The 17,358-nt window shown below is 44.8% G+C and overlaps 3 protein-coding genes and 1 long non-coding RNA gene across 10 annotated transcripts in view; all 4 read left to right on the top strand.

Annotated features, from left to right (window-relative positions):
- Positions 1-9: 9 nt before the first annotated feature.
- On the top strand, positions 10-2,542 carry LOC136486524 (uncharacterized). The gene is made up of 4 exons (XM_066483434.1): positions 10-743; positions 942-1,103; positions 1,185-1,338; positions 2,236-2,542. The coding sequence occupies exons 1-4, from the start codon at positions 549-551 to the stop codon at positions 2,247-2,249; spliced, it is 525 nt and encodes a 174-aa protein (XP_066339531.1). The 5' UTR covers positions 10-548; the 3' UTR covers positions 2,250-2,542.
- Positions 2,543-4,531: 1,989 nt separating this feature from the next.
- Positions 4,532-5,820, top strand: LOC136486526 (uncharacterized). Its single transcript, XR_010766860.1, has 3 exons — positions 4,532-4,654; positions 4,787-4,855; positions 4,958-5,820. It is a non-coding gene; the product is annotated as an uncharacterized lncRNA (long non-coding RNA).
- Positions 5,821-10,677: 4,857 nt separating this feature from the next.
- On the top strand, positions 10,678-13,785 carry LOC136486525 (uncharacterized). 2 transcript variants are annotated; one of them, XR_010766859.1, is made up of 5 exons: positions 10,678-10,880; positions 10,995-11,907; positions 12,120-12,281; positions 12,372-12,522; positions 13,524-13,785. XR_010766859.1 is itself a non-coding variant. In XM_066483435.1 (5 exons), exons 2-4 carry the CDS (start codon positions 11,713-11,715, stop codon positions 12,417-12,419), a joined length of 405 nt encoding a protein of 134 aa, XP_066339532.1. In that variant the 5' UTR covers positions 10,678-10,917; positions 10,995-11,712; the 3' UTR covers positions 12,420-12,522; positions 13,524-13,785. The 2 variants fall into 2 exon arrangements, 1 of the variants encoding a protein (XP_066339532.1); XM_066483435.1 differs by having other exon boundaries at positions 10,678-10,917.
- Positions 13,786-14,077: 292 nt separating this feature from the next.
- Positions 14,078-17,358, top strand: part of LOC136486528 (anthocyanidin 5,3-O-glucosyltransferase-like) — a 159,618-nt gene continuing 156,337 nt past the window's right edge. For 2 of the 6 annotated variants that reach the window (XM_066483439.1, XM_066483438.1), the window contains exon 1: positions 14,080-16,077. In XM_066483439.1, coding sequence (XP_066339536.1) covers positions 14,709-16,077 — 1,369 coding nt within the window. In that variant the 5' untranslated portion in view covers positions 14,080-14,708. Of the gene's footprint in view, positions 16,078-17,358 lie in introns of all 6 variants that reach the window. The other 4 variants (XM_066483441.1, XM_066483440.1, XR_010766861.1 and 1 more) reach the window with 3 other exon arrangements.

Here is a 17,358-nt window from a genome sequence, read left to right on the forward strand (position 1 = left end):
TCAGGACGCCGTGCAGACGTGCGTGCTCGCCCGGCGCTGGCGCCACCTATGGAGGTTTGCCACTGGACTTCGCATCGGGTGAAGCGAGGACGATTGGGATGTCGTGCATGAGCTCCGTGAGTTTGTTGACAACCTGTTTCTGCTCCGTGGGCTCACACCTCTCGTCAAGTGCGAGTTCTCATTTGATGAATACCGCAATGAGGACATGCCCCGCGTGATGCTCTGGATCAAGCACGCCATACAGTGTGAAGTACAGATGCTCCATCTTAGAAAGATTTGGTTTGAGCGGTGGCCTTTCATCTCCCAGCATTTGACAAAGCTAGATTTTGAAGACATGCTCTTGAAGGACAAGCTCTTTAACTTTACAAGCTCTTGTCCAGCACTGCAGAATCTGACTCTTACCAACTGCTTCATCGTCTGAGTCCTTAAAATATCTGAGCATCAGCGAGTGCCGTTTCAGCCGCAGGTTCTGCACTCATGTTTGTGCCCCAAGTCTCATTTCACTCCGTCTTGAGGATCACTGGTACAAGACTCCTGTGCTTGAGGGCATGCCATCATTAGTGGATGCAATTGTCAGAGTCATCCATGACTCTGCAGATTGCTGCACTTATTCAGACTATGGGGATTGTGGTTTTGAGGTCTGTGAGGATTGTTATGGTGACAAACATGAGAATGACAATTGCGTGCTGCTGGAAGGTTTATCAGAAGCTAAGAGTTTGGCATTGGTAGCTGAAACAAAAACGGTGCGCTTCAAACCCTTTTCCTCTTTGACTCATCTATGTCAACTCGTGTAACTTGACTGCACTATACACATCAAGTTGTGGGCATCCGTAGACACTTGTACAGTCTTTTCATATGCCTTTCCACTGATTGGGTTTCTTGTATCATCATTTTTGCATTTTGACCATGACATTGCTTCATCTTTTATGTATCTTGTTCAGTTCATTTTCACAAGGGATTTGAAAAGGTGCCCCACATTTAACAAGTTGAAGACTTTACTACTAAATGAGTACTGGTGTCTGGCTCCTGGCTTCAGTGCACTAACTTGCATCCTCAAGCACACACCAGTTCTAGAGAAGCTCACTCTTCAACTTTTTTTGAAGGTTGACACTTTATTATTTACTTTAGCAGCATTAAAATTATTGTTAATTATCATTCTTGTTTAATTGTTCCCTTTGCCACAGGGACATAAACATGAGGTGGAAATGAAAGGAAGATACATTTCAATGCAGAAATCAGCGGCAATATCAGAATACCTTAAGACTGTTGAAGTCAAATGTAAAGCAGTCAGCCCGAATGTTGTCAAAGTTTTGAAGTTCCTTTGCACATTTGGCATATGTAAGCCAACTAGTGATTTTTTTTTCATTTGTTTCTAAATCTGAATTTTGCTCTCGTATACATAAAAAAAAGGAAGGAATAATGAATTTCATATGTTAGGATCACAAATTTAGTGAGAAATGAAGCTTCTCTAGAACTGGATTTGCTGATATAGACTGAGGTGCCCTGGATTTGCTGATGCCAAAAATATAAACGCAATTAGACAGCTGTGCTGATATAGACTGCTGTACTGATAGTTATTTAAATTTAATTGCATTTTATATACATAGCATAAAGCTTAATACTGCTGATTATGTTGACACAAAAAAATCTGAAATGATTAGTTCTGAGAAGAAATAGATTATGCGAGCGTGCTGCTTAGTTCAGTAGAATAACACAAACATGACCTTTTTTAGTTCCATGCACTATAGCTTTATTTGTGATTCTTCTCTTTGTTCATCCCGAGTTTGTATGACTCTATGTAATTGTCTATCAGCATCCGGTAGTAATATCTCTTTACTTGACCTCCCGTTGTTTCATTTTTTTTTTTTGTTATGAACTTTGAAACATTAAACTCTGGTGTGGTGAGGGGGAAAAATCATTCTCTGCAGCTTTTTCAGGGAGCAGTTTACTAGCAAGATGCATTCTTGGTATTGTTGTTGGATTAAGCTAGAAAAGGTCAGAAAATAAGTCTAAGAAATGGTTATTATCAAATATAATCAATCTTCTGGGCTTCTGGCTAAGTTTCATGTTACTAGAATCAGTTAGACTTGAAACAAGCAGATTAAGCTGCATGCACCATAAACCTTTCCGTGCACTGAAATCCATCCTAGTATTTCATTTGCACTATCAACTGAACATTTTTATTCTCCTGATGGCTCCTGGAACTAAAATCATAAATTATTATGCCTCGTGCAGATTTCTGTGTTTGAGTAGGGGTCAGCAAATATGGATTAAGATTTAAGAGTGAATGTTGTGACAAGGCTGACTATTCAGATGGCTCCTGAATTTCAGAAATGTAAATCTTGAGCACGAAAGATGTTGTGACAAGGCTGCAATCATTTGTCTACAAAGAGTTCTTATGTGGGTTCTAATCGCAGGAACAATGTATAATTGGCATTCCCTCAAGCTTTTATTTATTAGATATTTAGATTCTGGGACCTGGTTTATTGTGTCATGCTATTCTTATTGCTCATTTGATTTTTATTTATTCCTCGTATTAATTATGCGGTTGTTTTTATCAAATTTTTCCTCATCAGCCCAGAGTGTGGAACATCACTTCTCTTGCAAATTACGAATGTTGCTGCAAACCATTGGTCAAAATAGCAAGGTACTATTGTCCATTTACATGGATAAAGAACCATTTGAAAATTTTGTAATGTAATATTGAAACTCGGAGCCCCCCCCACCTAAAATCATTGGTATGATTATGCTAGGCGTATATTAAAAAAGGATTTTGAAATTCGGTGTTACTATGTGAGCTACCCTTTTATTTACTTATGCTTTGTCAGGTTTTTTTTAATTCAACTAGGTTTGTGCATGTGTATTGCTATGGAGAAGAAAAATTCAGCACATTAAGAATAAATTTCACTGGTGGTCCTTAAATTTGTCTCAAATTCTCATCCGAGCCCCTGTGCTTGCAAATTGCACATTGCACTCTCTAAACCTTTCTATAGTTCTCATCTCGGTTCTGGTATGCAAATTGCATATTCGGCTCCTAAACTTCTGGAGTTCCAATGCGGAGCTTGTGGCCAGGGTGAGGTCTAGGTTGCGACCGATCCATGGATGTCTTGTCCATGGGTGAGCTCGGGCTCCTTTGAGCAATGGCGACCCTGCTGGTGGCACGGGTGTTCCACGTCCTTGTGCTTTTTGTCATACATACCCTACCTGCAAGCCAGATCTTGCTTCTCCCAGTGCGGTGGCGGTCATCCATGGGCGAGGAAGGATGGCAACGGATCGGGTTTGGTGCGGATATCCGCGGGTTTCGGGTTCTGCGGGTTCGGGTTTGGGGATGGTTTTTCACCCACGGTTTTCGGGTTCGGGGCCCCGAAATCAATCGGGTTCGGTTTCGGGTTTGGTTTTCCACCCGTGGATATCCAATGGATATCCGAAATAAATCATTTGGAATTAAAACTCATGTTTTATAATATACTAATAATAATTTGTTTACTTAGATTATTAAATTTATTTAAAGTTGACTCATGAAAATATTTATTATTTGTTGCCTCTTGTTTATACATGTGAATATGTGTATATATATCCGCGGGTTTCGGGTATCCATTCGGGTTTCGGGTATCCGTTCGGGTTTCGGATATCCGCGGGTTTGGTTTTGGTGATGGATTTCCACCCGAATCGGTTTTCGGGGCGGGTTCGGGTTTCGATTTCGGGTTTCGGTTTTGGGTGCACGGAGACTCCACCCGATCCGAACCCGACCCGTTGCCATCCTTAGGCAAGGTGAGCTCAGCACTCTTGGCCCAATGGTGGCTGTCAATGGAGCCCACTGCTCTTTGTGCTCGGTCCATGAGCGAGCCCACAGACCTCCTCTCCGCTCCCCTTGCTGCGGCAGACAGTCGAGTCCCTTGCTGATGGTGGATGACAGACGAAGAACAACCGGTCCATCCTCTCTCTACGTATCTCCAACCAAATAGAAAACAAAGATAACCTGGTACCCTTAATGGAACAAAGAGATTTGACCATCCCTTCCTATAAAATTAAGATGGAACTGTCTCGTTCCATCTTGTCTCGAAACCAAAGTACCAAACACAACCTTAGAGTCTCATCAGTCCCAAATCTCCACAAGATAGATCTTGCCTCTATATATCTACCCCCTCCATTACTGCTTTTGAGAATCATGCCAAACTCTCTTCTAATTTGTATATACTTGGTCGCTTTACGGTGAAACGAAATTATACAGCATATGCAAATTAATGTAGCTCTTTCTTGTTGTCGAAGCTGCCTAAGTTCAAAGTCCTTGATTTGGCATGGATTTCTTGTATTTTCTAATGATATAAGTGACGGATGAATCAACGGCAAAAAGAAAGTGATTCGAAAAGAATTGTGGTTTCCCCGGAAGTGTTGACCATCCTAATGATGCAGCGATTGGTGGTCTGCCACCCTTCTTTCGTTCCCTGACGTGCGGGGCCACAAAATATGGGCCCACCTGTCGGTGTCTAGTTTCCCGCTATCGTGGCTTCGTACCCTCCCACCGGATGAATAACCGTCGTCTTCCTTCACTCTTTTCCCCACCCCACTACGCTCAACAGTTCTCCAGGCCTCGGGTTTCCTTGCCGCGAGATCGCAGACCAAGCTGCCGCCGGTGAGGACGTCAGGTCATCAGGTGAGGTGGCCGCCCATCCAATCCGTGCGCCCTTGCTCCATCTTCCTCCTCTGATCAGTTTGCACCCTCTCCTCAAGTCTCGCGTCTCCTTCGCCGTCTCTCGTCTGATGATATCGTTTCTTGATTCCGCAGCATCTTCGCCTGAAATCTCTGCTGATTCGTCCAAGCTACACGTCCTGGGGTGGCCGCCGTCAAGTTGAGGTAACCACAGGTCAAAGCCCCTCCTCCTGCTGGTTCCCATTCGCACCCTCCCCTCGCGTCTGCTGATCGTTTCATGGTCGACGCCCGCCACCTGCTCGGCAGAATGCATCCAGGGGAAAGTAGCAAGAGAGTTGTGCCTCCAGCGCTCGGCAGCGGAGGCAGCAGCGACGCCCTACCAGACGGCGTCCTGGAACACACATCCTTGGCTTCCTTCTGGCGCCGGAGGCCGTGCGGACGTGCGTGCTCGCCCGCCGCTGGCGCCACCTCTGGATTTCAGCCCCAGGCCTGTGCGTCGGGTGTCTCGGCCACAACGTACATGACCCGCCGCCGGTGGAGGAGTACCAGGAGTTGGTGGACCACCTGCTCCTCCTCCGCAGAGGTTCACCGCTGGACACGTGCGACTTTAGGCTGGGCCAGTTCCAGGACGACGACTCCGACGGGTGAACTTCTGGCTCTAGCACGTTATATCGTGCAAAGTCACGTCTTATCTCTACATGATCTCACGCTCCGTATCCATTGGGATTACTATCTTCTGCTACATGATCTGCCTCTTATCTCTAAGCACCTGACCAGGCTAGAGTTGTGCAGTGTATGGCTCCACAGCAACTTTCTTGACTTATCCAGCTGCCCGGCCTTGGAATATCTAGAGCTGCCTGTAGTTTCTTGATGGGCAAGAAGATATCGTCCGACTCCCTAAAGCATCTAAGCATCACGGACTCCCAATTCCATTGTTATTTCCGCACTTGCATTTATGCGCCTAATCTGGTTTCACTGTGCCTAGATGACCCTCGGTTCTCAAGTCCCATGCTCGACAGCATGCCGTTATTAGTGGAGGCATTTGTCCGGATAACCGAGGATTATCGGTACTTCTGTGACCTTTTGGTTGTCTTTGTGAGTCATGTGAAAGTGCTCGTGATGCCACTGGAAACAGTTGTGTGCTTTTCAAAGGTTTATCAAAAGCTAAGAGTTTGGTGTTAATGTGTACTACATCTGACTCGGTACGGTATACTTACACTTTGCCTTTTTATATTGATAAGTGATTGCTGAGTCATAACCTCATTTCTAAAGCATTGTCTACACCCTGATTTTGAACATTTGTTTTTGTTCACTACAGGGGCCTAAGTATGAAGTGGATATGAAAGGAAGCATCAGCCCAATGGAGCGATCAACTACAATTTCAGAACACCTTAACATAGTCAAAGTCAAGTGTCAGGCTGTTGATGAGAGAGTTCTCAAAATTTTGAAGCTCCTGTGTACCTTCAACATCCGTAAGCTAATTAGCAACTTTCCTCATGCTTCTACCTGAAAGTTCACTGCAAAATTATTGACAAATGAACACCCTGCACTGCTGCCACTGCATAGACATTTAGTTGGCAAATAAAATCTCAAAGTTACGTATACATGGAGTTATCGAGTTGAACATATTGCATAGATATTGAGACATTTATGTTGACTTCTAGAATAGTTCTGACTGTTTGACTTTGTTCTTACCATATTTGGCTCGCTTGTTAGTACTGAACAACAGAACAAATATCAGTTTTTAATTGCTCCAAGTAGTAACAGTGTAACATTCTCACATACTAGTGTTCTGCGGCCTCCCTTTTCTCTTGAAGGCTACTTAGTTATTACAGTTTATCATCGGTTATATGCACTACCACTATTGATTAAATCAGCTTTCACTCAATCCTTTACACAAGCCTGTTCATGCATTTGATTATCCAAGGAACTATTATTGCTTCTCCATACTTTTGTTGATTAAGCATACATTTGTTACCTCTTTCAGATATGTCATATGTGTCACAATCATTTCTGTGGTATCTTTACGTTGCAGCTTTTCTTCAGTCCTCACTGTGGCTAGAAGTTTGTTCATAGCTTATAGTAATGTGCCAGATCTATTTTTACGTTTTTATGTATTTTTCTCTGACACTTTTACCAGGTTTTAAGAGCGTAGAAATCCACATGTTTTCGGTTTCAATTTGTCTTTTTTATTTCCACAGATAGCAGGTTGCACTAATCTGAGAATAACCTGTGTCCACTTCCCGCTAGACCTGAAAGCAAGCTATCAAATGTTCTCTCCTTCTGAAAATTCAAACTTTCTGTATTCAGAAAACATGCGTGTTCTGCATTCTTCTGAAAGGGTAGTTTGCCTAGATGGATTCTAGTTCGGAGTTGAAATTGTTGAGTGTATCATGGTTAGATCGAAAACAATGTGTCAAACAATTGATCATGTTTTTTCATTCATTGTCAGGTTATTTGAACATTTCTATCAGGCTAGGCTGACTGCTAGTCGATTGAATTTCCTATTCAAGAAAGCCATTTCCTGCAGTTTTAGTAACTGAATTTCTGATCTTATAGATAACAATTAGCTCTGAGTACCGCCTTTCATTTTTGTGAAGATTTTGATTTTTGAAATGAGGCGCTAGAAATTTTGGGCTTTCAAGGGATCTACCTAAGGATGGCAACGGGGATTTACCCGTCGGGTATCGCCGGAACGTTCTCTTCCCCGCTACGGAGAATTCATCCCGTCCTCATCCCCGTTAACTGTCTCGGGTATAGATTCTTGCCCATCCCCGTACCCGTCGGGTATCGGTCGGGTAACAGATACCCGACGGGTACTGCATACCCAATAAACAAGGACACTTGGGGTCGCAGCTTTGCAATCGGAGACGTTTCTTCTTCACCCGGGTATAAGTGTCAGAGTCTCGGAGATGCCGAGGAGAAGGAGCGAGGTTGCGAGGAGGACGAGCAAAGGTGGCAGAGAGACCGAACTGAGGAAGCGAGGGGCACGAGCGCTCGTGAGGTAGGCGTGCTTGTGCTGCTGACGGAGATGGTGAGGAAAAATTGAACTAGGGTTCCTAGAACACACAAACTATATATATGATTGTTCAGATTTGGGGCAAAATACCTATGTTGAGCTTCTTTGGGCCTAATACTCGCATGACAACTCAAATAGTCGGGTTCCCCAACGGGTAACGGGGACGGGTAAACAGGGAACGTTCCCGTACCCGCTATACCCGTCGGGTATGGATTTTTGCCCATTTAGATACCCGCGGGTAAAGATATGATCCCATCCCGTCCCCTAATGGATCAAATACCCGTCGGGTATTGGGTATCGGGCCCGTTGCCATCTTTAGATCTACCATCTTTCACTTTAAGGAAATGCAAGGCTAAAGTTCGCTGCCAACAAGGTTGCCACCTCTTGTGTTACGCGTAATTGGGTGTGTCATGTCACTTATAAGCTTCTATAGTCGCACGAATGTGTGAGAAATGGCAGCACAAATTGTTCGGACAATTTAAATATCTAGTTTGTATCTGGCACATCATCTCACTGTCATTTCTTCTGCACAGAGATCATGAAGGTTTGTTTTATAATCTGGACCATTAATGTCCCTTCAGCATATACATGCTTTGGTTTAATGCCTATACGTTTGAGCTGGTAAGGTGACCTGTTGTCTTGTAGCAGTCAGTTCAATATCTCTCCGTGTTATTACGTGCAAAGGTTGAAAAGAACAAGATTGGAAAAGCAGAGATGACATGTCTCATTGGACATTTGGCAAATTTATATCCCGAAAAGACTGCCCTACACGCCAGGGCTTTACTCTTTTTACTGTTAGTGGTTAATTGGATAAAAGTAAAAGAGCAGTGGACAGCGGTGGAATATATGAAAAAGATATATTTCCGGCTCCATACCCTAAGACCACGGTTATATATCCTGGTGGAGAGCTGATGAGAATTACTTCTCCATTTACACTATAAGCCGAGAGCTTAAAAAAAATCGATCTCCATCCCTTCCCACTCTTCTCAATTTATTTGCCACAGGAATCACTTCAGAATTGATTCCCAGAATTGATTCTCACCTGCTCCCCACCTTGCTCCCCCACCAGAATAACTCCTTCGGAGAATCAAGAGGTGAAACCTAAGAATCCGTAATGAGAGCTCTACCAAAGTGGCCCTATGCCCATATTTGGTTCAGCTTTTGGAAGACAAAATTCCTTCCTTTGTCCTAAAAAAAGTTGGGCTTCCTTTCTTAGCTCATTTATAGATTCTAAGTTACCTATTTTAGATTTTTTTTGCATTTTCAATTTATGTAGGATTGCAATTGACATGCAACTTCAACCGTATGCTTTTCTTGTTCCTATGTTTTTGAAAATCCTATGTCCCGAAGAGGCCCGTAGCCTCGAATCCTACTTTGGTTCCTCATATGGCCATTTCATCAGATTAGACCTCTAACGGTATTAGTGGGGGATAAAATGACGTTTTAACCTTTGGCAAAATAGGTATGTTCAATTTTTATATACTCGCTTCGTCCCTGAATAAATCAATTTTTATAGTTGTCTTTAATCAATCTTCATTTAAGTTTGACCGGATTTATAGAAAAGAGCAACATGATTTATGATACCAAATTAATATAATTAAATCTATTATAAACTATATTTTTTATAATATGTTTATTTGGTGTCACAAATATTTGTACTTGTTTGTATAAATGCAGTCAAAGATAAAAAAATAGACTTAAGACAATTTTATGAATTATTTTTTTCAGCGATAGAGGGAGTATTTTATTTTGATGATTATTTGAAAAAAAGGGATCAAGTCCATTTTTGGCCCTTCTTTTAACACCTAACTGTAAACTGTCTAACTTTGACACTACAACTGTCAAAGCCATTTAATTTTTACCCCAGAGCCATGTGAAAACCACTCAAAACCGCCTCGGATGTTAAAATTGAATGGTTTTGATAGTTTCGGTGCCAAATTAGACAAGCAAGAGTTAAGGGGCAAAAATGGACTTAATCAAGTACTTTAGTTTTTTTAAGACATTTATAAAAAAATTATTTATCTAGATTTACTTCTTGATAAATATTTACATGTATTAAAATATTTATTAGATAATGTGTAGATAAACATTTTGTGATAAAAATCCACTAAAAACACTCAAAAGTTGTCATTCTTTTTATGATAAAAAATCTCATAATGTGTAGATACATATTTTAATACATATAAATATTTATTAATAAGTAAATCTAAAGGTATAAACTTTTCATAAATATCTAGAAAACTAAAGTACTTAATTAGGTCTATATTTGTTACTCAACTCTTGCTTTTGTCTAAATTTGGCACCTCAAATATTAAAACCGTTAACTTTGACCTAAGATACAATTTTGAGCGGTTTTTAGATAGCTCTGGGTCAAAATTAAAAGGATTTAGACAGTTGAGCTGTTAAAATTAGACGATGTTGTAGTTGGGTTAAAATTAGACAAAAACAAGGGACAAACATGGATTTTATAATCCTTTTAAAAAAGGCGCTACAGCTAAGACCTTGTTTAGTTCCTTCTCCTAAAGTTTAGTACCTATCTCATTTGATGTTTGGATACATGCATGGAGTATAAAATATAGACTAAAAAAATAACCAATTGCACAGATTGCGTCTAATTTACGAGACAAATCTTTTAAGCCTAATTAGGCTATGATTTGATAATGTAGTGCTACAGTCAAGTTACAGTAAACATGTGCTAGTAACGGATTTATTAGGCTTAATAGGCTTAATAGATTCATCTCACGGAGTACGAAAGACTTCTATAATTTGTTTTATTATTACTATCCGAATACTCCCATATGTCACCCTGATATAATAGCCGATGTGTCACTCTAAAACTTTACCGTCCTGTTTGTTTGGCTTATAAGCCGTACCTTTTTAACCAATAAACATTATTTTTCTTTCACATCAAATCAGCCAACAATACTTTCAGCCATGACTTATTATTCAAACGATTAGGCAACGCTGGATTTAAACAACGCCTAAGCTTTCGTGGCTACAGAATAGATATGTGGAGCCCGCTTGTCAGTGCGGCGACTCGACTCCCAGAGTCCCACTGCCTCGTGGCTCGTGCCCTGCTTCGCCTCGACACTTCCGTTTCTCCACCAGGCCACCACCCCTCTCAGATTCTGACTCCAGTGCTGACCACCGGCAGTCCAGCACTCTCGGCCTGAAATTTCTTCTGCTTCTCCCAAGCTCCACACGTCTCGGGTGAGATTACAGCTAAAGCAGCCGCCGGAGAGTTGAGGTGGCGGCCGACATCCGAATCCCTTGTAAGCTCGCTTTGCACAACCTCTGATCGTTTCTTCGTTCTTGGTTCCGCAGCGTCAGTCGGCGCCCACCACCTGCTCGACAGAATGCATCGGGGGAAAAGCAGCAAGATGTCGGTGCCTCCGGCGGATGGCAGCGGATGCAGCATAGAAGCCATGCCGGACGGCATCCTCGAGCACATCCTCGGCTTCCTGCCGGCTCCGGAGTCCGTGCGGACATGTTCGCCACGGGAATGCGTGTCGGGTGCGGCTGTGACTACGATTTCCTGACGCCGGTGAAGGAGCGCCGGGAGTTCAAGGACCGCGTGCTCCTCGGTGGAGAATCGCCTCTCGACACGTGCGAGTTCAAGCTCGGTGAGTTCCAGCACGAGGACGTGCCCCAGATCAACCACTGGCTCCGGCACGCTATGATGCGCAAAGTGCGTGTGTTCAGTCTCCGTATGTCTCCAGAGGAGGCTCCAACTCCATACCTCGACCTAGATGATCAGCCGCTCACTTCCCAGCACTTGACAAGGCTAGATCTCACTCTTGTACAGGTCCGCAACAGTTTCCTCAATTTCTCGAGCTGCCCGTCGTTGGAGAATCTAGTGCTGAGATACTGTGAGTTCTGGTCTGCCACCATGATTTCATCCAAGTCACTGAAACATCTAGCCATCATTAGCTGCAGTATCACAGCATCCGCATCCAAGCATTCCCGCCTTTGAATATATGCCCCACATTTGGTTTCTCTTCACATAGATGATATTGAGGGGAGAACTCCCGTTCTTGACAGCATGCCATCATTAGTGGAGGCTTTTGTCCGAATAATTGATGACTGTGAGGATACTTGTGACAAACTACTGGATAACTCACAGTGTGGTTGTGAGTATTGCACCACTTCTGGTAATGGCGGTGATGATAACCATTGTGTGCTTCTAAAAGGTTTATCAGAAGCTAAGGATTTGGAGTTGATTTCTTCAGCACAATTGGTATGCCTACATTTTCCCCTCAATTATTTATGACAAGGCGCCCCCTGCCCCCCCCCCCCCCCCCCCCCCCCCCCCCCCCTTCCCGTTGCAATGTCTACACCATTGTTGAACATAGATAAACGTCAACTAGACAGGTTCTGAATTTTAGATGCATTCCCACAAACTAGGCTTATTTCAGATCATTTCGTCTTATTTGCTTGCAATTTGTCCAGTTTATCTTCAAAATGGATTTGAGACTGTGCCCTACATTTGGCAAGTTAAAGACTCTGTTTCTCAATGAGTACTGGTGTATGCCTGATGACTTCACTCCGTTAGCTTGTATCCTTGAACACTCACCAGTTCTAGAGGAGCTCACACTTGAGCTCTTTTGTGAGGTACATGCTTTATTAATGAACAATTGCTGCCTATCCGAATAGTTACACTGCTGATTGTTCATGAAAAGAGAATGTTTCATTTCATTGCAGAGTTCTGACTATGAAGTGGAAATGGAAGGAAGATTTAGTATGGAGTGACCAACTACAATTTCAGAACACCTTAACATTGTTGAAGTCAAGTGTCAAGATGTTGATAAGAGAGTTCTCAAAGTTTTAAAGTTCCTGTGTACCTTTAACATACGTAAGCTAACCTCTCATGCTTCTGTCCATATGTTCACTACAAAAATCAGGAATGCTAGAAGCAAAGATACAAAACTGTTCACCAAGATATAATGGAGTTATGTGTGTTATCTAAATTAAGTTGCATTGCATAGACATTAAGACGGTATATTGATTTCTAGAATAGTTCTAAACCTTTACTTAATGAGTTTGGAATGGACACACATGACTCAATTGACTTGTTCTGACTATATTATAGCTTTCTGGTTAGTACTAGTGAACAATAGCACCAATACCATTGTTTAGTTGTTCTAAGCAATAGCACAGCATGTTGACTTGCCTCCCCCTTTTCTTATAGTCCCCAGTGAATTGCTTCTCCATTTAATTGACTGCGGATACATTTAGCATGGTATTCTTACACTGTAGCTTCATTCTTCAATCTTATTTGTTTCTTCAATCTTTTCTTTTTTTATTTTATTTTGAAGTATCCTCTGCTCTGCAACTGCTATTGCATTAACCTAGCCTTGCTTAAGATTGTAGAAGCATGTGCTCGCATATGTTTTCTATGTTGATCTGAATTTTCTTGTTTCTACGGGTTGCACATTTCTGAAAATGGTCCGTGCCCCCTTCTTTTTGCTCCCATCGTCCATCCGTTGTCTTGCACCTGAACTATAGCATTTAAATGTGTTCTTCGTTTTGAAGGTTCAAATTCTGTGTTCAGAAAACATGTACTCTGCATTCTTCTTTAAGAACAGTTTACCTCAATGTGTACTAGTTCGAAGTAGAAACAGTTATAGTGTGTATGGCTAAGAAACTGTCTGTCAAACACTAGGTCAATGTTTTGGTTTACTGTCAAGTTAATTGAACATGTTAATCAGATTAGGCTGAATGTTTATCAAGTGAATTTCCTATCCGAGGAAGCCTGTTTCTGCATTTTTTTAGCCTGTGTCAAGTAATTGAATTTATGTTTCTATACATAACAATCACTATAAACTTATTTTAACTTTCACTTTTTTTGTACAGGTTTCAGTTTTTAATCAGAGGTGCAAGAGAATTTGGGCTGCGGTTTGATCTTCTGCTGCTCACTGTTAGGGAATGCAGGGATATAGTTTGCTGCGGCAAGGTTGCCATCTTTTGTATATGGGTAATTGGGTATGATATGTCAGTTTTAGATTTGCAGTCCCATGAACGTGTAAACTGGCATCATATATCGTTGAGTACTTCAAATGACACAATGATGTGCCACACCATGTGACCTTAATCATTTTGCGATCAGTTCACGATGATTTGTTCGACAATAGGATCCAAATAGTGTGCTTTTAGCATACTTTGATCAACGTGGAGCCGAGCTGGGAGCTGCCACGTGACCTCATTTGAGGGCCATTTGGGCTTTTCGATTGATGTTCACTGCAATCAGTTGAGTTACCTGTGTACACATTGAGGTAAACTGTCCTTAAAGAAGGGCATGCTCATTTTGACGTAGGGAAATTATATTCCAATGTTCCTCACATAGCAAGATTGAAATGAAAAACAGAAGGGCATGCTCATTTTGACGTAGGGAAATTATATTCACAAGACCGTAATTGTTGGACCTATTGCTCCTAGTAGATTTTCTTGATTTTTGATCAACTATTTGAAGTAGGGTGTCATCTACAGACGCATTGCGAGATGTGGGGTCGCCATTCCTGGGACGGGGAACCCGGGATCACTGTAGTTTCCCGTGAGCTTGAGCGACAAGGTGGCGTGGAGAATGCCGTGGACGCTTTGCTTTTGATAGGACGCATCCGACGTACTCCAGTACTAGTGCCGGCTGCTCAGCCTGTTTATAGTACTTCCCCACGTACTCGTACTCAGATCAGATCTGGCTTCATTTCTGTCCACGAGTCCTACCTACCGGCCGATGAGCCGATCGTCGTCCCGCCCCTGCACGGGATCGGTATCAACAATTATTAGTGTCACGTGTTGCTTCTTCACTCGTCCAACAAAACATGTGGCTGTGGTTGTGGAGTAGCAGTGGACGTTACGTCGACGCCGGGACCGGCCAGTGGTCGTCGTAGTGCGATGAGGTGGTGATGCTGTGCAAACTAAAATACAGAATCGACTTGTGCATTTAAGGTCTGTTTGCAATTGCTTTCACAACTGACCACAGCCCTTGTGTCCACCGGTCTTGTTGGACCTCTTTATTGTGACTTGTGAGAAACCGACGCCATGACGGAGAAGACGGTGGTGTTGTACCCCTCCCTGGGCGTGGGCCATCTGAACCCCATGGCGCAGCTGGCCAAGGCCATCCTCCGACACGGCGGCGTCGCCGTCACCATCGTCGTCGTCGACCCGCCCGAGAAGCACGCCGTGCTGGCTGCTGCGCTGGCCCGACTGGCCACGGTCAATCCCTCCATCACGGTGCACCTCCTCCCCATCCCGCCCTGCGCCAGTAAGCAGCATTCCCACCCCATCGTGCCCATCCTGGACGCGCTCCGCACCGCGAACCCCGCGCTCCGGGCGTTCCTCGCGTCGCGAGTCCCTGCCGTCGACGCCCTCGTGGTCGACATGTTCTGCACCGACGCGCTCGACGTCGCCGCGGAGCTCGCGATCCCCGCGTACTTCTTCTACCCGTCCGCGGCCGGCGACCTCGCGGTCTACCTCCAGATTCCAGATCTCTGCGGCGCCGGGCCGTCCTCGCTCAAGGACATGGGCAAGGCGGCGCTGAACTTCGCCGGCGTGCCGGCAGTCCGCGCCCTCGACATGCCTGACACGATGCAGGACTGGGAGAGCGACGTGGGCAGCGTACGGCTGCGGCAGCTCGCCCGGATGCCGGAAGCTGCAGGCATTCTGGTGAACAGCTTCGAGTGGCTGGAGTCGAGGGCACTGAAAGCGCTGCGTGACGGCCACTGCCTGCCCGGCCGCTCGACGCCGAAGATCTACTGCGTGGGGCCCCTGGTCGACGGTGGCGACGCCGAGGGCAACGGCGAGAGGCACACGTGCCTCGAGTGGATGGACGGGCAGCCCAGGCAGAGCGTGGTGTTCCTCTGCTTCGGAAGCCTGGGCGCCTTCTCGGCGGCGCAGCTGAAGGAGACGGCGCGCGGGCTGGAGCGTTCCGGGCACAGGTTCCTGTGGGCCGTGCGAAGCCGAAGCTCACGCGAGGAGCAGAACTCTCGCGAGCCTGATCTGCAGGCGTTGCTTCCGGATGGGTTCTTGGAGAGAACCAGAGGCAGAGGATTGGTTCTGAAGAACTGGGCGCCACAGACGCAGGTGCTGCGGCACGAGGCCGTGGGTGCCTTTGTAACTCACTGCGGGTGGAACTCGGTGCTGGAGGCAGTCATGTCCGGCGTGCCGATGATCTGCTGGCCGCTGTACGCGGAGCAGAGGCTGAATAAGGTGCACGTGGTGGAGGAGATGAAGGTTGGGGTGGTGATGGAAGGCTATGACGAGGAGTTGGTGACTGCTGACGAGGTGGAGGCTAAGGTACGGCTGGTGATGGAGTCGGAGGAAGGGAAGAAGCTCAGAGAGAGGACGGCGATGGCGAAGGAAATGGCTGCCGATGCCATCAAAGATGGCAGGTCGTCTCACGTCGAACTTGGTGAGTTTTTGAGGGTTTAGGATGCAAGTGATGGATCTATGTATACTGCTTCCTCCATTTTAAATTCTAAGATGTTTTGACTTTTCTATATATATATTATTTTTGCTATATATCTAGATATACTATAGATACATATCAAAAGTAATGTACTCTGTATGTATTTAGAAAAATCAAAAACATTTTATAATTTGCCATTGGGGGAGTACTAGTAATAAATAATGAACTGTCTGTAAGATGGATGCTAATGCAGGGTCTGGAACATAGCATTGTATGGCTACTTCTCATTATCGTTGTTTAAACAAGAAATATATTTAGTAGTACTTTTCAGCAAACGCTCTGTTCTGCAGCACTACTTCAGTATCCGGGCACGCTTTCGTTTGTATCGCGATGTGTGGTTCCTCTCTCTCTCCCCAACGACGGTTCTGCTTCCTCCGGACGATGTCATGCAAATCCCCAACTGTCATGCCCACCGCCGGTCTCCGATGCCGTCCTGGTCGTCGGCTACCTCATCGTCCGCTTCCCATCCATGCCGCTTGTTCCCACCCTTCCCTAATCTCAATCAACTATCTCTCCTGCTACCTTTGGCCGTCACCGCCTCGAACATCGCCATGGCCGTCGGTGACCTTACTGCCCACCACCCGGCGCTACTGCCCCGCCCTCCCCTAACCTTGCACTTGGTTGCTCCCATAGCTAACCCCGTCCACCGATTCAGCAGTACTTTTCAATGAACGAACATTGTTTTTCTCTTCCAACAAATCAGCACAGCATAAGCCAAATATCAACGAATTGCACTGACAGCTGCCCGCGGTTACCAATACCATTGTCCAAGATTTCTCCATTTTTGCTGTCGGCAAATCTTCAGTCCTAGCCGCCTTTCATAGTCAACGAGGTTGCATAGTGCATGATCAGCATCCGACTTTAGCTGCTGGCTGCTGCTATTTAGCAGAGGGGCCAACAAAGGCACGCACAACTGCACTAGTGTTCATAGATCATCATTGATTCATTGCCGCATCCCCAATTCCACATACAGCGAATGGCAGCGTCGTGGTGCTATACACATGGATGGTCCGGGGCCACCTCCACCCCATGGCGCAGCTCGTCGACCGCTTGGCGGGCCACAGCGTTCCCATCACCATGGCCATTGCCGACGTCCTGTCGTCCAGCAACTCCTATGAGACCGTCGCCTGTCTCTCTACCACCTACCCGTCCGTCTCCTGTCGGAAACAACAGTGCCTCTAAACCCTAGATCGGGGTAAGCATCTTACTTAGGGTTGCTCTAGT

This window comes from Miscanthus floridulus, chromosome 10, assembly GCF_019320115.1.
Source record: "Miscanthus floridulus cultivar M001 chromosome 10, ASM1932011v1, whole genome shotgun sequence".
Taxonomy (NCBI): domain Eukaryota; kingdom Viridiplantae; phylum Streptophyta; class Magnoliopsida; order Poales; family Poaceae; genus Miscanthus; species Miscanthus floridulus.